Source organism: Thermobia domestica, chromosome 5 (assembly GCF_964235325.1).
Source record: "Thermobia domestica chromosome 5, izTheDome1.hap1.1, whole genome shotgun sequence".
In the NCBI taxonomy this organism is placed as follows: Eukaryota; Metazoa; Arthropoda; class Insecta; order Zygentoma; family Lepismatidae; genus Thermobia; species Thermobia domestica.
Window position 1 is genome coordinate 183431426 of NC_137458.1, and position 22933 is coordinate 183454358.

Consider the following 22933-nt stretch of genomic DNA (forward strand, 5'->3'; position numbering starts at 1 on the left):
CGCCAAGTGGCCCTGGTCTTCACACCTCAAGACCATCTCTGCACCCATGAAATGTTATGCTCTCTGTATGGTGGAATTGTCAGCAAGTGGTGCATTAAAGCTCCTTCCACCTCGCTAGACCATCACTGCTGAACTCTACTTTCAGCAGCTCTCAGCAAGAATTTGCAAAATACAATTTCCTTTAGTATGACAAAATTAAATTATGGGATGTCATATGCTGTTTTTAGATGCATAAGCAAATACATAACAGATACACAGAGATACATATGCAGATACCTAACGAATAAAAAAATAAAAATAAAATGTCAGTTCCGAAACTGATCTGACCATAACGTACAATAACTTTTCTTTCTTCTAGAAAAGAAAAAGGATGAGAAAAATGTAAAAGCTGAAACACTAACATGCTAGCACTGCCTCATATAGCTCACAAATTATGTTTTTGCATTGGGCAGAACCCGAAATTCTGTTTAATTTCAAAAGAAAATAGTCTCTACTTACGTGGTTCCGGATCATCCTCCACAACGGCCTTTGGTTTAAACAATTCCCTAAAGTGTGGTTTGCAATACAATTCACCTTCATGGCTACTGTACGTATCAACCCTGTAGAAATAAAAGATGAAAGATTAATTAAAGATAAAAATAAAACGTGATAATTTACAGGCTTAACGTAAGGACGGATTAACAATTATCAAAACTATTGTTTTCTTTTCACAACAACATTTTAAACCATGTCATATTTGAATTTCTGTTTTCCATACATGATCTATATAACTTGTTGGCAGAACAACGCCAGTTCATGGACAATTCTCTGCAATGTTAACATTATATTTCGTTACATTACAAAACTGAAATACAAGAGCACTGTGTGTGCTTCTCAGATGATGCGTATACTCCACGGATTCTGAAAGAAAAACCTACATGCCACGCGAACCTGTGCTATTCTAATGTCTTCATAACCTGAGCTCTGACACATCTAACATTGTGTAAGCTGACGACATGCTGTGAACTATCACAGCTACAAAAATCAAGACAAACACACGACAGAATGATTAAGGAATCGAATTACTTTGTCACGGATTGAATCAGATTATAAGTTGAAATATTTACAAACTAGATGTTTTAAAAATAATCATATTTTACTTTCCTTGTCAACCTTCCAGTACAACGTAGTTCCACTAGGCATAGCGTTATTGCTACAGTAATGAATATTTTTTTTTTTCCACTTATTAGTACAACTCTGTCCTTTTGACAAGATTGCTACGAAAATAGAAGGGAGGGTTACATGGAACAACAACCGGTCCACCTTCTCCCTGTCGCCGTAGGGAGTAGGTTTTTGTAAAATAGAAAACGAGATCCCCTTTCAATTTGGTAGGACCCTTAGGGTGTCAAATGCAAGTAGGTCACGTGATCGATGATTTGGTTTTTAATGCGCGAGTCTTTGATACGACGACGGGTCCCTGGTTAATGTTCTCTACGACATATGTCAAGTGGAAAATTTGAACAATATTCATGACCAGGATTCTCGTCTTATATCGTAGAGAACATTACTTTGAATCTCATAAGGTTGTATGTACCATATTGATGGAATAAAAAATAAAAACACATAGATAAGCAGAAACTGTAATTTATTCATTTTTCTGGTTCCTCCTCCTCCTTTCTTAGTACACACCTGTTAACAAAAAGCTCGAAACTCGGTCAGAAACTAAGTTCGAAAAAGTGAACCTAGATCCGTCACAATTCCCGCAGATCTATACGCAGGGAATTGCATTTCCCCTCCGTTCTTTATATAGACACTAGCTGCAAACCGTACTGTCATCCGAGCGATGTGAAAATGTAAAAATAAAATCAAACTACTTATTTCTGAGATTAATATTGATTGCACACTTCATGCACAATTCCAATATGCAAAAACAACCAATATCTTAAGTAGAAATTACTGAAAAAGACCGAAAATGACTATTTAAAACTTCAAGTGTCAACCTGCGCTTGGAGCGATACAATTATCAATATTATAACGCGTTTCCTTCTAAGTGCTTCCGTAGCCAAGCGGGTTTAGTGATGGTGATTGAAATTTCTGAAGCGAAGGGCGACGGTTCGAGCCTCCGTGCGGAGCGTTCGTTTTTATTTCTTCCTTTTTTTTCCCAATATATGGGAAAAAAATTCCTGACATTGTTTTTCCAAGCATTTCAAAGTAGAAACTTATATTATAACAATCAGACGAACTGTCACTTTTCAAATCTCTATTACATTTACTAACCTGCCATTTCCACACTTTATGTATGAAAACGTTAACACAGACGTGATGTATGTATGTAAGTGTGTGTCACAGAACTCTGTAACACTTTTTTTTTTTTCGTGAATAATGCTGAACTACGAAAACATGACGTATGCCTTGTCGCAGCAGACGAGTTTCTCCTACGAGGAACGAATTCACCTACAGCTAAACAGCTGCAATCCTTTCATTAGTCATGGCTCCTCATGGTCAGAATGTTCCCGAGAAGCTTACTGCTCTTGTTGAATACGGTGGTATGAGTGTGAGACAAGCTAGTGAACGTCTTGGTGTTCCCTGTTCTACAGCATATACTTGGTGGAAGAAATACTCAAACAGATAACGTGTCTAGAAAACCTGGCGCTGGCCTTCAAAGGGTTTCAACCCCACAACAAGATCGGGCCCTAGTTCATGTAAGCCGTCGCAATCCTTTCATGTCATCCCGGCAGTTAGTGATAGCGTCTCGTTTTCCTGGCTCCTTCCTCACCGTTCGGCGACGCCATAAAAGATGCAGGGCTTCACGCATATCGAGCCACGTGTAAGGAGCAATTGACGGATAAAGTTGATCGACTAGCATCTGCTGAGGCAAATATTGGTCGTAATTGGGATTATGTAATCTTCACAGACGAAAAGATATTCTCTTCAGCAAATGATGGTCCTCGGCTTGTGTATAGACCCACAGGAAAACGTTACGATCCACAGTACATGCACAGAACGCATCGAATGGGCCATGTTACTATTCACTACTGGAGATGACTGTGGAAGGATACAGTTGGTGGATTACACCGTATAGAAGGCCGATTGAACAGCCAGAAGTATCTGGATATTGTGCAGTATGGCTTGCTCCCTGCTGCGAGAAATTTATTTGAAGACGGCATTGTAGAAGTTCAACAAGATCATAGCTTAATACATGATTCCCATCTAATTCAAGCCTGGTTTCAAGAGGAACCCAATGTTGAGCTAGTCGACTGGGTTCCAAGGGGATCTGACTTGCACCTAATGGAAAATCTATGGGCGGAAGTTACAAGAACTCTACACGAAAATTGACCTGATCCCCCACCAAGGACAGCTGACGCACTTTGGGAGCTAGTTTCTGACGCGTGGGAAGAAATAGCACAGGGACATCAATATGTGAGTAGTAGGCCCCGACGTATATGCAGCCGAGTCAGCAAAAATTTTAGTGACGTCATAGGTCAAAGGTCAATGACCTTAACCCGGGGTCAATGACCTAGGGGTACATAGGACCACCCCCTCTAAATTTTGGCAGGGGTACCTTGGCCCACCCCCTAAATTTTGGCAGGGGTACATAGGACCACCCCCCTTAAATTTTGGAAATTGCCAAATCTAAAAATTTGGTGTGGTAGCCTAGGACCATAGTATGTACCTCTATTAGTATTGGGGGTCTATGTCGTTCCCTTTCATGGGTAAAAAATTGCCAAAAATTCAAATTTCGGGGGTTTTTGACCTAATTTATCCCCTTTGATGAGGTGTTATTACCCTATATGGTTATATGGGGCGTATACAGGGGTCCATTCCCTTTCATAAGACATGGGTATATTAATGCACCCCTTGAAAAATTTGGGAGGGGTACCTTGGCCCACCCCTTCAATTTTGGAAATTGACCAATTTAAACATTTGGTATTATAGTACTGGACCCTAACATGTACTATGATAAATTTGGGTGGTCCACCTCATTTCCTTCTAGGGGTACAAAATTGCCAAAATATAAACGTAAGCAATACGTTGTACCACGTGTTTGTTCTTTTGGCCCATTTTATTTCTTTGGATGAGGTCCTATTACCTTATATGGTTATATGGTTATGTATAGGGGTTTATTTCCTATCATAAGACATAGGTACATTTGTGCACTCCTTTAAAAATTTGGGAGGGGTACTTTGGCCCACCCCCTTAAATTTTGGAAATTGCTCATTTTATATATTTGGTATTATAGTACTGGACCCTAACATGTATTATAATAAATTTGGGTGGTCCACCTCGTTCCCTTCTAGGGGTACAAAATTGCCAAAATATAAACGTAAGCAATACGTTGTACCACGTGTTTGTTCTTTTGGCCCATTTTATTTCTTTGGATGAGGTCCTATTACCTTATATGGTTATATGGTTATGTATAGGGGTCCATTACCTTTCATAAGACATAGGTACATTTGTGCACCCCCGGGAGGGGTACCTTGGCCCACCCCTTAAATTTTAGAAATTGCCTATTTTACACATTTGGTATATATAATAGTATAGGGCCCTAATATATATTACTATAAATTTGGGTGGTCCACCTCGTTCCCTTTCATGGGTACGAAATTGCCAAATTTTTAGTACAACCACATGTTTCGTTTTTGACCTAATTTATTCCCTTGGATGAGGTCCTATTACCTTATATGGTTATATGGTTATGTATAGGGGTCCATTACCTTTCATAAGACATAGGTACATTGGTGCACCCCCGGGAGGGGTACCTTGGCCCACCCCCTTTAATTTTGGAAATTGCTCAATTTAAACATTTGGTATTATAGTATAGGACCCTAATAGAGATTACTATAAATTTGGTTGGTTCACCTCGTTCCCTTTCATGGGTACGAAATTGCCAAATTTTAGTACAACCACGTGTTTGTTTTGGCTCAATTTATCCCCTTGGATGAGGTCCTATTACCTTATATGATTATATGGTTATGTATATTGGTCCATTCCCTATTATAAGACATAGGTACATTTGTGCACCCCGGGAGGGGTACCTTGGCCCACCCCTTTAAATTTTGGAAATTGCCCAATTTAAACATTTGGTATAATAGTATAAGACCCTAATATATATTACTATAAATTTGGGTGGTCCATCTCGTTCCCTTTCATGGGTACGAAATTGCCAAATTTTAGTACAACCACGTGTTTCGTTTTTGACCTAATTTATTCACTTGGATGAGGTCCTATTACCTAATATGATTATATGGTCATGTATAGGGGTCCATTTTCTATCATAAGACATAGGTACATTGATGCACCCCGGGATGGGTACCATAGCCAATCCCTTAAATTTTGGAAATTTTTCAATTTAAGCATTCGCTATCATAGTACATGACCTCAATATGTATCATGATAAATTTGGTTGGTCCACCTTGTTCCCTTTCATGAGTAAAAAAAAAATGCCAAAATGTAAACATAAGCAATATGTTGTATCACGTGTTTGGTTTTTGGCCCAATTTATTCCGTTTGATGCGGTCTTATACCGTATATGGTCATATGGTCATGTATATAGGTTCATTTCCTATCATAAGACATGAGTACATTGATGCACCGGTAGAGGTATCTTGACTCATCCACTCAGTTTTAGAAATTGTTTAATATAAGCATTTGGTATCTTCGTACAGGTCTTCAATATGTACCACTATAAATTTGGATGGTCCACATCGTTCCCTTTCATGGGTAAAGAACTACCAAAAACAAATTTCGGAGGTTATTGACCCCTATTTAGCACGTTATATGGTTTATTACCTCTATATGTTTATGTTCTCTTTTAAATTTGGGAATTATCAAATAACATAATTTGGTAAACGTTTTCTAGGACCTATTGGTGTTCCTCTTATGGCCAAATATTCAAAATTTAAAGGTTATTGACCGGCTTTATTATTGAATAACTACAGAATTTATTACTTTTTCAACACACACGTGTATTTGTGTACCAATCTTAAATTCGGGAGGAGTACATTTCTTATTGTCATATCAATAATTGGTAATTGGATAGTATCTCATTCATTGGGTAAATCATTATGATCACGTGATCAGTTATTGACCTATGATGGGATTAGGAGTCCAGGACATTGGTACATTTAAACTTTGTAGGATAATTTGAGAATGCGTCATTGGTATTGATTATTACAGCCAAATATAAACGTAAGCAATACGATGTACCACGTGATTGTCCTTGATGAGGTAGTGTACAGGGATTCATTTCCTTTGTTGTGGTACTTCTTAAGTTTGAGTACACACACACTTCTAGAAAACAGTTGGTTCTACTCAGGTAAACAATTGACGGACATTATTGACATTATTGAACATATAATGATATGATTAACTCTAAGACTTAGGTATATCAAGAGAAGTATTCTTTAAATTTGGGAATGGTGATAAACAGAATTTTAACATAAGGTGCGAAATTTGAAACAATACATTGAACTTTAGTCACAGCTCATAGTCTAAGATCATTGGTGGTGATTGATTTGAAATCTGATAGCTAACCTTATTGAATCTTATGACTCATAGTCTTAAGGGAATACATGCTACAACACTGGCAAAGTTATTGTTGATGCAATTTGATTGGTTGATCACTATCTTTCGTGCAATCTGATTGGTTGATCACTATCTTTCGTGCAATCTGATTGGTTGATGATTTTCAAATCTTTGATGCATTCAGTTTTAAGTTTTGTTTAACATTTAAAAATCTTGGTTTCGTTCAACATTTTGCACTCACTGATAAATATGATCAAAACCGTTTATTTGTTAATCGAATAGTTAAAAACCGGATAAAGTTTGACGGTTAACCGTGAAACGTAAAATTTTTTTAGTTTGAAATTTTTTTGCTTGAAATTTTTTGTTTGGAACTTTGGTTTGAGATTTTTTCGTTTGAAATTTTTGTTTGAAATTTTTTTCGTTTGAAATTTTTTGTTCGAAAATTTTGTTTAAAATTTTTTGTTTAAAATTTTTCGTTTCCAAATTTTTTGTTTGAAATTTTTCGTTTCCAAATTTTTTGTTTGAAATTTTTTTCGCTTCAAAATTTTGTTTCAAAGATTTTTGTTTGAAATTTTTGTTTCAAAGTTTGAGTTGACATTTTTAAAAGTTTGTGCACTTATTAGTAAAGAACCGGAACTCTTTAGAACAAAAACCTTTGACAACATTGTGGTGCAATAGTACACGTCAGAACCTGGGGTTGTACTTGAAATGAAAAAACACAATTCATTGAAATGGATCATTTTATTACACTCCACATACATCCATACCAGATAGTGGTTCTGGATATTGTCGATACAATGTATTTTGAACTTCTTGCACTAGTTTGTCTTTAGCATATAATTTTAATTCCAGTTGAAGGCTTTTAAGATCTATTGCTATATCAATTGATGGAAACTCAATGTCCATTTGATCACAAATAAACTGTTTATCAATACAGGTATGCACTAGCCGGAACTGTTTAGAACAAAAACATCTGGCAACGTTGTTTATCATGGTGCAATAGTACATGTCAGAACATGATAATGCAACGTCATCAGTTTTGCATCATATATAAGTATCGTTCGAGTTAGTATTCATGATAACATCATCATGGCTACTTGTCTGCAGTTTCTAAACACACGTGATGTGATGAAATCATTTACCAAGATTACTGATTTACAACAAAATGTACCTTATAGAATCTTAGCTAGCCAAAAAATCCCTACAAAGTTTGGATTAAGAATCGTAGTGAAGCTTGAAAATGATAAGAATATAATTTTACCAGCAAGATATTTACCCATGGAACCATCAAAACAAGAAGAACTGCTGCGTTTCTTAAATACTGGATCTGTATCTTTATGTTACAAAGGATTCTTGGGTCGAAGTCATCAACTTGAATTTAGTACACAGCCAGATTCGTCAGCAATTGTGATGAAATCATGAATCAGCACATTTCTTTCCAATGACGTCAGCTGTAGTTGTATGAATTTGGTTGGTCGGCATGACGTCAGCAACTGTGATGAAATCATGAATTCAAACATCAGCACATTCCTTACCAATGACGTCAGCAATAACTATAAACAAGCAAATACAGTGTCATCCCACGAAATCATTTGAGCAAGTGCTTTTCAGGAGGAAAGATGTGTACTTCTAAAGATAAAGAGTTCATCTTCGCAAGCTATTATCCAATAAATATATTTCAAACAAAACATGTGATGATTGCTATCAGTGCTAGAACATTTGACCCAGTGATTCGATTGGGCAAAGCAGAACAATTTGGTGTACAACTGACCTGTGAAGAATGGCAAATATTATGTTCACGAATCGACCAAATGAACGATTATTTTCATGATGAGCTAAATGTGACCATAGTCAAATCATTAGGCTCAAATCATGAAGTGGTGCTACGTACAGTCCTCGAAGAGAAGATGGTGCTGTTACGTAAAAAGAGTACATTTCATGTCCCTCGCAACATGGTGTATCTAACACAAACGGAATGGAACAAATTCATCAGCGTATTTCAGTGTGTTAAACATGCAGTGGAAGTGTGCAACAAAACAAGTATATTCCTGAAAAAGTACTATTTTGAAAAATGTGTTATGCATATTGTACAACATGTATCTAGATATTGTGATGGTTGTCAACATCGTTCGTGGGTGCATACCTGTATTGATAGACAGTTTATTTGTGATCAAATGGACATTGAGTTTCCATCAATTGATATTGCATTAGACCTTAAAAGACTTCAACTGGAATTAAAATTATATGCTAAAGACAAACTAGTGCAAGAAGTTCAAAATACATTGTATCGACAATATCCAGAACCACTATCTGGTATGGATGTATGTGGAGTGTAATAAAATGATCCATTTCAATGAATTGTGTTTTTTCATTTCAAGTACAACCCCAGGTTCTGACGTGTACTATTGCACCACAATGTTGTCAAAGGTTTTTGTTCTAAACAGTTCCGGTTCTTTACTAATAAGTGCACAAACTTTTAAAAATGTCAACTCAAACTTTGAAACAAAAATTTCAAACAAAAATCTTTGAAACAAAATTTTGAAACGAAAAAAATTCAAACAAAAAATTTCAAACCAAAAAAAAATTCAAAAATTTTTAAGCGAAAAAAATTTCAAACAAAATTTTGAAAAAAAAAATTTCAAACAAAAAATTTGGAAACGAAAAATTTTAAAAATTTTCGAACAAAAATTTTCAAACAAAAAATTTCAAACGAAAAAAATTTCAAACAAAAATTTCAAACGAAAAAATCTCAAACCAAAGTTCCAAACAAAAAATTTCAAGCAAAAAATTTCAAACTAAAAAAATTTTACGTTTCACGGTTAACCGTCAAACTTTATCCGGTTTTTAACTATTCGATTAACAAATAAACGGTTTTGATCATATTTATCAGTGAGTGCAAAATGTTGAACGAAACCAAGATTTTTAAATGTTAAACAAAACTTAAAACTGAATGCATCAAAGATTTGAAAATCATCAACCAATCAGATTGCACGAAAGATAGTGATCAACCAATCAAATTGCATCAACAATAACTTTGCCAGTGTTGTAGCATGTATTCCCTTAAGACTATGAGTCATAAGATTCAATAAGGTTAGCTATCAGATTTCAAATCAATCACCACCAATGATCTTAGACTATGAGCTGTGACTAAAGTTCAATGTATTGTTTCAAATTTCGCACCTTATGTTAAAATTCTGTTTATCACCATTCCCAAATTTAAAGAATACTTCTCTTGATATACCTAAGTCTTAGAGTTAATCATATCATTATATGTTCAATAATGTCAATAATGTCCGTCAATTGTTTACCTGAGTAGAACCAACTGTTTTCTAGAAGTGTGTGTGTACTCAAACTTAAGAAGTACCACAACAAAGGAAATGAATCCCTGTACACTACCTCATCAAGGACAATCACGTGGTACATCGTATTGCTTACGTTTATATTTGGCTGTAATAATCAATACCAATGACGCATTCTCAAATTATCCTACAAAGTTTAAATGTACCAATGTCCTGGACTCCTAATCCCATCATAGGTCAATAACTGATCACGTGATCATAATGATTTACCCAATGAATGAGATACTATCCAATTACCAATTATTGATATGACAATAAGAAATGTACTCCTCCCGAATTTAAGATTGGTACACAAATACACGTGTGTGTTGAAGAAGTAATAAATTCTGTAGTTATTCAATAATAAAGCCGGTCAATAACCTTTAAATTTTGAATATTTGGCCATAAGAGGAACACCAATAGGTCCTAGAAAACGTTTACCAAATTATGTTATTTGATAATTCCCAAATTTAAAAGAGAACATAAACATATAGAGGTAATAAACCATATAACGTGCTAAATAGGGGTCAATAACCTCCGAAATTTGTTTTTGGTAGTTCTTTACCCATGAAAGGGAACGATGTGGACCATCCAAATTTATAGTGGTACATATTGAAGACCTGTACGAAGATACCAAATGCTTATATTAAACAATTTCTAAAACTGAGTGGATGAGTCAAGATACCTCTACCGGTGCATCAATGTACTCATGTCTTATGATAGGAAATGAACCTATATACATGACCATATGACCATATACGGTATAAGACCGCATCAAACGGAATAAATTGGGCCAAAAACCAAACACGTGATACAACATATTGCTTATGTTTATATTTTGGCATTTTTTTTTTTTTACTCATGAAAGGGAACAAGGTGGACCAACCAAATTTATCATGATACATATTGAGGTCATGTACTATGATAGCGAATGCTTAAATTGAAAAATTTCCAAAATTTAAGGGATTGGCTATGGTACCCATCCCGGGGTGCATCAATGTACCTATGTCTTATGATAGAAAATGGACCCCTATACATGACCATATAATCATATTAGGTAATAGGACCTCATCCAAGTGAATAAATTAGGTCAAAAACGAAACACGTGGTTGTACTAAAATTTGGCAATTTCGTACCCATGAAAGGGAACGAGATGGACCACCCAAATTTATAGTAATATATATTAGGGTCTTATACTATTATACCAAATGTTTAAATTGGGCAATTTCCAAAATTTAAAGGGGTGGGCCAAGGTACCCCTCCCGGGGTGCACAAATGTACCTATGTCTTATAATAGGGAATGGACCAATATACATAACCATATAATCATATAAGGTAATAGGACCTCATCCAAGGGGATAAATTGAGCCAAAACAAACACGTGGTTGTACTAAAATTTGGCAATTTCGTACCCATGAAAGGGAACGAGGTGAACCAACCAAATTTATAGTAATCTCTATTAGGGTCCTATACTATAATACCAAATGTTTAAATTGAGCAATTTCCAAAATTAAAGGGGGTGGGCCAAGGTACCCCTCCCGGGGGTGCACCAATGTACCTATGTCTTATGAAAGGTAATGGACCCCTATACATAACCATATAACCATATAAGGTAATAGGACCTCATCCAAGGGAATAAATTAGGTCAAAAACGAAACATGTGGTTGTACTAAAAATTTGGCAATTTCGTACCCATGAAAGGGAACGAGGTGGACCACCCAAATTTATAGTAATATATATTAGGGCCCTATACTATTATATATACCAAATGTGTAAAATAGGCAATTTCTAAAATTTAAGGGGTGGGCCAAGGTACCCCTCCCGGGGGTGCACAAATGTACCTATGTCTTATGAAAGGTAATGGACCCCTATACATAACCATATAACCATATAAGGTAATAGGACCTCATCCAAAGAAATAAAATGGGCCAAAAGAACAAACACGTGGTACAACGTATTGCTTACGTTTATATTTTGGCAATTTTGTACCCCTAGAAGGGAACGAGGTGGACCACCCAAATTTATTATAATACATGTTAGGGTCCAGTACTATAATACCAAATATATAAAATGAGCAATTTCCAAAATTTAAGGGGGTGGGCCAAAGTACCCCTCCCAAATTTTTAAAGGAGTGCACAAATGTACCTATGTCTTATGATAGGAAATAAACCCCTATACATAACCATATAACCATATAAGGTAATAGGACCTCATCCAAAGAAATAAAATGGGCCAAAAGAACAAACACGTGGTACAACGTATTGCTTACGTTTATATTTTGGCAATTTTGTACCCCTAGAAGGAAATGAGGTGGACCACCCAAATTTATCATAGTACATGTTAGGGTCCAGTACTATAATACCAAATGTTTAAATTGGTCAATTTCCAAAATTGAAGGGGTGGGCCAAGGTACCCCTCCCAAATTTTTCAAGGGGTGCATTAATATACCCATGTCTTATGAAAGGGAATGGACCCCTGTATACGCCCCATATAACCATATAGGGTAATAACACCTCATCAAAGGGGATAAATTAGGTCAAAAACCCCCGAAATTTGAATTTTTGGCAATTTTTTACCCATGAAAGGGAACGACATAGACCCCCAATACTAATAGAGGTACATACTATGGTCCTAGGCTACCACACCAAATTTTTAGATTTGGCAATTTCCAAAATTTAAGGGGGGTGGTCCTAGGTACCCCTGCCAAAATTTAGGGGGTGGTCCTAGGTACCCCTGCCAAAATTTAGAAGGGGTGGTCCTATGTACCCCTAGGTCATTGACCCCGGGCCAAGGTCATTGACCTTTGACCTATGACGTCACTAAAATTTTTGCTGACTCGGCTGCATATACGTCGGGGCCTACTACTATGTGGCTAGCTTGGTTAACTCATTACCAAGAAGATTAAGATGCGTCATCGAACCTAACGGCGATTATACGAGATATAAATACCTGAATAAAGATTTGTCTTCATACCCAGGTGACCTTCGAGCTCTTTCAAGAGCTCACTAAGTTTTTCCATTTTTCCTTTAATATTGCTTTCATTGGGACGTTTGCGTTTCGTCGGAAGGTGCAATATATATTTATTTCTGCTCGTTTGTTTACCCTACACAGATAGTCCAATGGTTAGCAAGTGTGCCTTTGGTGTACGGGGTACCGGGTTCTATTCCCGCTGGGAGAGGCTTGTATTGTTACCTATCTGTGGTAATTCTGTGTTCGTGCCCCTGTTGTTAAAGAGGTACTGCTAAAACTATAAAACCGAGTATAACAATTACAAATAAAAAAAATCAGTTACTGAGGAACGTTCGGTAAGTCAGTTTTGTTTTAATATCTAATGCCTAGCGCGTTCGTTGTTGGGTCTTATAGTCGCGGGTTCAATTCCCGTAAAGGTCCATTAAAATTTTACTTGAACTAGAATTTATTTGCATGAATCACCCGTCTTCTTTAGCCTAAAGGACTTAAACGTTGAGAAAAGTATATGGTAAAAATGAAATAAATAATAAGACAGTAATAATGCTATTAATCTGTATCTATCTACATAGGATATAAATGAAAAAGACGTCGTCTATCAGAAAAAAAATGGCTTAACCGTTTGAAATTTTTATTAGTTAACACTTTCACCTACCTCTGACTCATGGGCACCCGAAGGGGACAGGGTAAGCCGCCCTCTGACATACAAAATGTATACAAACAGAAATACCAAACATAATATATAGCAACCATGAAGATAGCGCCTTCTACATTTTAGGGTGCCATGCGCGGACTGGCTTGTTGTCACGCCATTTTTATTAAGATGCGTATCCTAACAGGGGAGAGGAGTTAAAATTTATGCCAAAAATAGAATATCTCACATTTGTGAGATGAAATTTGACCCAATGCCGTTAACGTCGCCAATATCTAGTGGCCCACTTGCCGGTAAACGTCGATCGTCGATATAGCGACGCATCGCAAGATTGCCGCTAGTGTGTCCCTGGTGGCAGGGTTTCGTCGAGTCGAAACAGACATGTAGAGTAGGGGTGTTGCAGTTACCACCACGTAGCGGCGATGACTTCTTTTTGGTCCGTCTTTCGATTCGTCGCGGAGAATCGGCGAAGGGACCGAAACGACTTATCGGCAGTCATGTGCATGCGTTTATTATTATATATTTGATTTTCCTGACGAATATTCCTAAAGTGAGCTCCGGGGTCAAGAGTAACCCATGCTTCTACATCACAAGGTTGCCGTTTCGCGCCATTCCGGGAGAACTTTATATATATTTTGTAAGTGCTTTTTAAACTCATCTCAATGTACATGAATCATGCATATAGGCTATTTAACATATTTTGGTGGAGTAATTTTGTAATTCATTGCCATTTCGTCGCGTCTCTGCCACCGGTGGCCCACTGGTGGTATAATTTTCAAAACAGAAGTGGGGCCACCGCGGTTCGTTGCAGTGGGGCCATCAATTTTTGGCGAGAGGTCGCTAGTTAGCCATCGATGCAGGAGCGTCATTTCAAATTTTGCTGGGGGGGGGGACAAGACCCCTTGATATAAGTAAAATTTCGCGTTTTTCACTGGTTTACTACTATTCTATTGATAAAAATCTATATACACTTCAAACTCAGGGGGGCAAATGCCCCTCCCTGTCCCCCCTAAATGACGCCCCTGCATCGATGGTCCATCAACGCTTACGGCACGGGGTAACTCTAAATGAAATTTAATTAGGAAATCACTATACTTGCTGTAAGAACTAGTTTTTGAACTTGGACTGTGTAATATTGGTCTTTTGAGGCAAATATTTCCTAAGTTCAACTTCGAATATCTTCGGGAAACAGTAAACCAAAGATTATAGGTTCGAACCCACAATCCAACGTTCACAATCGAAAACATTCTGTAAATATGTATTTTCTTCTTTTAAGTGTAATAAGATATGTTAATCCGTTATTAACTACTGTAGAAACAATTCATCATTGTAATACTTAAGGATAAAGTTTTTCGAAATTATGTATACATGGGAGCACCTCAATCCAGCTATAATCAATGCCCTCAATTTCCTTCGTGCAGTTCAAACCGATTTTCCTGCAAACTGTTCCAATGATAATAGTCTAGTTGTCTACGTATAGAACTGCTGAGCCAAAGGACGAGGGAACGAATCTCGAAGATGGACATGTAAATTTTTATTCCTTGCAGAGTTATACATTTCACCCATAATAAAATAAGCATTAAAACACTTTGTGTTTCCGTGGAAAGGTAAGAATTTATTTCAAGTTAAACTTGTGAGCAGTGAAGAAAAACGAATTGGGCTTATGGTTGTCCGAATACCTGACGATTTGTATAAATCATACGACACACCTTTAGTATGGAGTTAAAGAGCTTTCTGATACGTATAAAGAAATCTCACTGACCCAAAATCCATTACGAAATAGGACCTACCAGAAGCTTCAACACCACGTCTGCGTCACTTCGGTGAACTTCCTATATAAATTTCACTTACTTGACGTCTAGTCAGTCGACCGTACTTGATTTATTAGCTAACTGTATTGAAGGGTTATAGACGAACAATATGCAAAATCCATCTCTTTCAGAATTGTTGTACTTTTTTTTTTGGAGGGGGGGGGGGTTGATATCACTCATCTGCTGTAAGTAGTGACTACTGCTGTTAACCATTGCTTTCTTTCATTTTTCATTTACACATCCTATCCTCTTTCAAGTTCGGTTCCACATGCCATTCCATTTAGTTTCATATATTCTGTTCGATTAAATACACATTCCTCAATCTCTTATAATATGTCGAAATTAACAAAACTGTTCTCTTGCTTTCTTTCTAATAATGATGATTTAGATTTCAAGAGAGTTTATTTTAAATAAACTCGCAACCAATTTGTTAATTACTACGAGCATTGAGTTCTTCATTGTGTGTTAATATATATTCTTCAGTGTTTACATTCTAACAATAATAAATATTTATGGCACAATTAGATATAATTGCAGTATACGAAAATTAAGTGGGTAATAAAGCAGTTCAAGCCAATATCTTACTTCAATCTGTATCGTAGATTACAATTATCGTTAACAGAAATTGAATATTCTCATCCAAAATTGATTTTATGTAGGTAGGATGGATAGGGATGCGCACGAGACAAGATTTGAGGCCGTCTCGTCTCGACAATATGCTGTAAAAGTGATGTCGCGACTCGACAAATGTATATTTTTCTATTGGAATAGCTGTTTTGTCAGAAAAATTGTCTCGACTCGACTCTACGCATCCCTAAGGATGGACAGTTTGAAGAGCCCAGTATTCCAAAGCTGGTGGGATACCCAATTACACCATTACATAACATCTATTTCAGATACAACCATTATTATACACTTCATTTTCACAAGCTTCTTCTTATAATAACTATATCGATTTCCTACTTAAATTCAATTATAGATAATTGTTTCTTATGTAGCAGCTAATATTCATGCTATACAGTATAAAACAACTGGATCCAATTAGCTAAGGATAGAAGTCAGTGGAGAGCTTTTGTGAACGCGGCACTGAACCTCCGGGTTCCATAGTCCATCGAGTTAGTTAGTTAGTTATACAGTATAAAACAAGTACACATTCAATGTAAATAAATACAAATGTAAGATATTACAAATTACTGGCGTTGCGATTTAATCCCATTTTAAGCAGTACATATTTTCTAAATAGTTGTTCAAATTGCTTTATAAGAATCCAGATTATGAGATACTCTAAGTTTTTGTAATGCAAAAAAAAAAAAAAAAAAAAAAAAAAAAAAAATTATATATATATATATGTGTGTGTGTATGTGTGTGTGTATTTTAGGGGACTTGCGGGCTTGACCCCCCCCCAAATTTTATGTTTATTCAAATAAAATATTGTGAAGTGAATGAAATATCTTGTAGAATGTTCGCATTTTCAAGAATGAAGTTAGCAAAGCCCCCGAAATATATACGAGGGTTGGGGCAAAAGTCATGGCAACTATTTTTTTCTTACAGATATGAGAGCGGATCACAAACTTCTATGTGTCGTGTGGAAGTTCTGCAGGCATAGTGTGTATGCAGAATAACAGATGGCTCTGTGACAGCTGGTAGTAGCACAGCGAGGGCTGTGAAATCAGTCAGTTGGCGAGTGTCGTGCGAGATGGAAGTAACCCGTGTTGAGCAGCGCGCTTACATCAAAATAGCCGTTCTTCGAGGGAGAAATGCGATGGAATGTCACAGTGAATTAGTGGAAGCTCTTGAAAATAATGCCCTACCATACAGGATAGTAGCACGGCGGGTGGGAAAGTTTCAGCAAGGACGTGTGTCAACCAGTGATTAGCAACGTTCGGGACGACCTGTCAGTGTGCGAACCGACGTGGCACATGCCGTCATCGAGCAGCTCCTGGATGAAAAGAGATGATGGACGCTACTGGAGTTGGCGGAGGCAAGTGGCATCGAGAAACGCACTGTTCACAGGATATTGCGTAATGAGCTCCAACTAAACAAAATCGCATCGCGGTGGCTACCGCATGCACTGACCGAAGTTCAAAGGTGGATGCGCTATGCAATATGCTCCGATCACCTTGCACGCTGGCAACAGGACGGCGATCAATTCTTGTCACGAATAATCGCCATCGATGAATTTTGGGCCAGGGCATACGTATCAGAACTGAAACATCAGTCCCCGGAGTGGCGACATGCTGGATCACCAAGGAGGCAGAAGTTCCGTCAGAATCCTTCCCCAGTCAAATTGATGTGATCGTCGCGTATGACGTCAGGGGTGTCATTTTTTGCCACTTTTTTCCACATGGCAGAACAGTGACCGCGCAGTACTACAAGGCTTTTCTGGTGCGACAGGTACGACGTGGCGTTCGGGGAAACGTCCGGATATTGTGGACAGTGCAATAATCCTGCACAACAATGCAAAACCACATAAAGCAGAGTGTGTAGGGCAGCTACTGCGACGTTGGGGATGGGAAGAATTGGATCACCCACCGTACTCTCCTGACATTTCGCCTTGTGACTTTGATCTCCCTCGAAGGATTAAGGAACCACTACGTGGTAGGAAGTTTGCAACGTGCGAGGACATTGCTAATGCTGTGCGCAAACAGGTGACCCGATTCACACATGGTGCGGCAAATGCTAAGGCGGTTGGTATTCAGCGCCTCCCACATCGTTGGCAGCGTGTGGTGCAAGTGGCAGGGGACTACTTTGAGGGTCTTTAGGCCCAGGTTTGTTATGTCAACTGTATGCGTACTGTGTTGTCATTCTATTGCACCGTGAAAGGCCATATTGCCCTGTATACTACCGTAATAAATTAGCGAGTTACAATATTTCACTGCTATTCATTGTCCTCACATATAGTTAACACCTTGTCCTTTCGTCTGTATATGTTACATTTTCCAACCAGACTGGTACCTTCAAGAAAAAAAAATAGTTCCCATGACTTTTGCCCCAACCCTCGTATATGAATAATTTTCATGTTGGGCGTCTGGTTTTAGGTATTCAACTGTGTTCACATTTCTCATTTTAGCGTTTTCGTATATGAATTATGGACATAGCGGGCTAGTAAATGTGACAGGGATTTGAAAAGTGACAGTTCGTCGGATAATGTGTTTCCAATCACTTCACAGTAGAAATTTATATTTATAAAAAGTTCTCATATATTTTAAAAAAAGGAAGAAAAACTAATTTTCCGCACGGAGGCTCGAACCGTCACCCTTCGTTTCAGAAATGTCAGTAGCAGTACTAAACCCGCTTGACCACAGACGCAACTTACAAGAGATTGTGTTATAATATTGTTAACAGAATCGCTCCAAGCAAAGGTTCCTACTTGCAGATTTAAATATCCATTTTCTGTCGTTTTCAGCAATTTCTATTTAAGATAATGGTTGATTTTCCATATTGGAACTGCGCATGAGATGTGAAATCAATATTAATCTCAGAAATAAGTAGTTTTGATTCTGTTTTTACATTTTCACATCGCTCGGATGACAGTACGGTTTGCAGCTAGTGTCTATATAAAGAACTGCGGGAACATGCAATTCCCTGTGTATAATATGCGGGAATTGTGACGGATCTAGGCTCACTTTCTCGAACTTAGTTTCTGAACGAGTTTCGAGCTTTTTGTGAACAGGTGTGTATACTAAGGTATTGACAATGTTTGTATATTGAGCTGGGTTTCTTCATTAGACCTCCTCCTCCTCTTCTTGATTGTGATGATTTGTTTGCATGGTTTGCAGCATAGCACCGGTTTGCAAAGCTTCGTATTGTGAATTCTGTAGAAAGAACTAGGAAAAAAGATGATTAGATGTAAATAGATGGTTATAAAACATGTAAAATGCACTCTCAATTATAAATATGATAAAATTACCTGGAAGGTATATTGCAGTAGTCTACGATCATTAACCGAGGGTACCGTTGTGAACAGGTATTGAATTTCACGCAGGGATTTTCCCTGGGCTTTACAGCACAAATAAAAATAAGCATAATAGCCACATACGGATGAACCAAGACTTTGCATTTGGCTATTATTATATTTGTAATACATATATATTAAATTTTAAGAATGCAACATATTGTGGCAAGTAAGGAGGAAGGCCATAGCTGTCAAACTATTTTCCATAACCATGAATATCAATATAAATTGCAATCCAATGTCTTCCTAATTTTGTGGATGGATCTGTATTCATAATGATTGCCAGACGAAGAGAAATTTGTGAGGGCAACTCATCGCTTGCAAACACCCCGGTAAAATGATTTCTGAATAATGGACTACCGTTATAGCACTAGCTAATTGTAATGTATTCAACATCGTGAATGGAAATGATACATAACGTATACGTACCTTTATTTAAAAGTCCAGAATAATATTGCGCTGGTGGTCGATCTCTAGGAGTGAGGAAAATTCCCCATACACAATACAGTTTGCAGGTGCTGCTAATTTCTCTTGGAAATGAACTTTCAATCGGATGGCTCCATGTCATTGTAAATTCTAATAGTGACAATCTCCAGCAGAAGAATCGGGAGTTAGGCCAAATACAAACAGTGTATATCCATTCTTGTAGTCGGCTCTTGAAATTGTATTTCCAGTATTGGTAGAATGTATGCCAGACCCTGAGAACAATGTGTGGTACGATGAAATGTAGAGATTCTCTTTAAAGCTGGGTTGCAATGGTTTTGAAGGTACAGCTTTTCCATCCACGTACAATGTAAAGAAATTAATGTTTAGATGTTGAAATCCAAATGGATTGCTGGTGATAGTTCCACTGGATGCTTCATTCTATGTAAATCCTATAATAATAATAATAACGTATGATGAAAAAAATTTGCACAAAATTATAATGTTTGCCACACTGAACATCCGCAATTTTATTGTGTTCTTTGATTGTTAAACAAGAATGACATTTAAATTTTAATGTACACACACATTTACGCCATATCTGCTGGTCTTACGACAATTGCGGGGAACTTCCTGCATAGATGACGCAAAACAGGATGTATCAATTTCATTAAAGCATCTGTGGATCTATCGAATAAGACTTGCAACAGATGTTGGCTGATAATTATTAGTACACACTTGTTTCTTTAAATTTGTCCAAAAGTTCTCAATAGGCCGAAGTTGAGGATAGGAAGATTTTGATCTTTGGGCATGTAGCGTATACCATAGTGTGCCATACCATAGGCTGCAAGACTTGCTGTAGCGTAGTGGCAGCTGGCTAAATCTGGCCGAAACACCATATTGTCTCCACGATGATACGTGTTAATAAACTGTTTAACTTTCGGCAGACAAAACTTTACATATCGTTCAGTGTTTAGAGCAAGACCGGTGGTGAAAAACTGCGGTTTAGTGAGTCCCTTTTCACTCATCGCAAGCCATAGCAATACCTTTTGTGGATATTTTGTTTTCGGAGAAAAACGCACTGAATCAGGCACATCACCAGTTCCTAGATCTTAGTACGACTTAGGCTGCCACTCGTGACCGTCTAATGTAAAATAGGTCTCATCGTCCATGATGCAGAGTACATCATTTGTAGCAGTGAACGTTTTGGTGACCAGAGTTCTTAAACGTTGTTTCTGAATCACAATTTGTTGTTCTGTAACCTTCAGCACAGTTATCCGTTTACGTCTGATAAATCCCATTTTCTGTAAAGCATCCTTCACTGTATTTTTATCACAGTGAAATTTCCTATCAAGTTCTTGGTATGACTTTGCCACTTTACCTGCAGTAGCTAGTCGAAGTTGTCTCAACACAAGTGCAAGTCTATTTCCGTCCACTGCCGACCCTCTTTTCTACGTTCATACCTTTTTCTACTTTCGACACAATATTATACATCGTTCGTCTAGAATATCCCACACTCTGGAAGTGTTTCACAAGGTCTGACTTTTTAATACTCGGATTGTCTTTCCAATATTACACGACTATTTTACGACGCTGTTCCTCATTTAACGCCAAACTCATTTCGTTGTGCGCCATTCTTTTCCTGCACTTGCTAATGCACGACAGATACACTAATCTTCTTGCATAACTCATATCGTGTGCCACGGTCCACTGTTGCCAGGGTTTGCAGTGTTGCAATTTTTGTGCAAATTTTTTTCACCATACGTTACGATTTGGCAATGTTTCCATAAACAGACTTTCAATAGTTTTGAATTGTATATCTTTGGGGATGGTAAATGATTTCATTTGAACTCTTGTCAGGGGATATTGTAGATTGTAAAATTTTATTATGTGCCAATTTGACACTATGGCTAATGCTGACTTTTTTCACTTGCAACGATGCATCTAGAATATTGATTTTTGCACTGATACCACTTTCATTGGCCATGAGACAAAAGTTTGGTTTTGCAGGAATAAGTTTCACACCTAATTCCACTCTATGAATTAAAAAATTTAACTTGATTAAAAATGTCACAATGAAGATGTCCAATCATATCGAATTTCATACTTTGTTTTGTCAGTTCATAGCGTTGTTGAAATCCATTGTTCTCACTGGTGGTTACGTTCATATGACCAGCCGTATCTTGAAACCATATTGCTGTTTGTAAATGTGTATTTTTAGCTCCGTCACTATAATTGAGCAGTTTTACCAGGCACGAACGATATGGATGATTATGTGACGGAAATGAAATCAGTTTATTGTTCAAGTAGATTTGTACTTCACTAAACATAGCATTTAGAAAATCATTGACAGGTACAATTGCTTTATCCGTCTCGGTGAAGGAGAAACCATCGATTTCACAATTTGTGCTTGGATGTACAATAAGGTTTGTGGCAAATCAATATATTCACCACTGCTACCACTCACTACAACTTCTATTGGTGAATTTTCAGCTTTTGAACTAACTGTCTGTAGCCAATAATAGGATTGTCCAGAACACTGCTTTGCGTGGGTAACGTTGAAAAAATGTCCAATTCACTTTTTACACTTTCACAGGATTGATGATGCAAGAAAGCCATCGTTGAATTAATCGAAAATATCTGGTGACGATGTCAATGATTTCTTCTTTTTATCTGATAATTTATGTCTCTTCGTAGAAATGGTGGTGGTGTTGATCGTTGGAAGGTCAACCTCAAACTGAGAGCAGTCGTCCCATTTTCGTTTATGATATCCACTTCCCAGCATAGTTTAACTTTTTTTTTTTTTTTCTTGCATATGTTGACGAAATGATTCTTCCAGCGGTTGATTCGAGATCACAACATCATTAATCATATTGGCACCTGATTTTAATAATACTTTTCCCACAGTTTTAGCTCCTTGCTTCACAAGTGGTAACACTGAACGAAATAAGCCACCAAGGAAACTTCCAATTCCATGTCCTGCTTGATAAGGACTTCCCACATAGACGTTGGCGATACCGGACAATGCTTGTTTTTGCTAGTATTGCAAATACGGATCAGTCATGACGACGACGACGGAAATTTAGTTTTGTACACACCAGTCCAAAGTTGAATGGCATACAATGACCTGTACTATCCCTTATATCAATTTGAATTTGCTCAAAATTCATTTTTTTTCACCGGAACATAATGTGCAGGATTAAAGATTTAAATCCAAGCATGAAACTAACACTTGGTGAGAATTGTACGGAAGTATGGAATTCCTTATTGGGATGTCTTATGA

At 37.3% G+C, this 22933-nt stretch overlaps 1 protein-coding gene across 49 annotated transcripts in view; it reads right to left on the reverse strand.

Annotated features, from left to right (window-relative positions):
- Positions 1-22933, reverse strand: part of LOC145686312 (uncharacterized) — a 955404-nt gene that overhangs the window by 521471 nt on the left and 411000 nt on the right. For all 49 annotated transcript variants that reach the window (XM_081759464.1, XM_081759467.1, XM_081759462.1 and 46 more), the window contains one exon: positions 499-599. In XM_081759464.1, coding sequence (XP_081615590.1) covers positions 499-599 — 101 coding nt within the window. The remainder of the gene's footprint in view (positions 1-498; positions 600-22933) is intronic.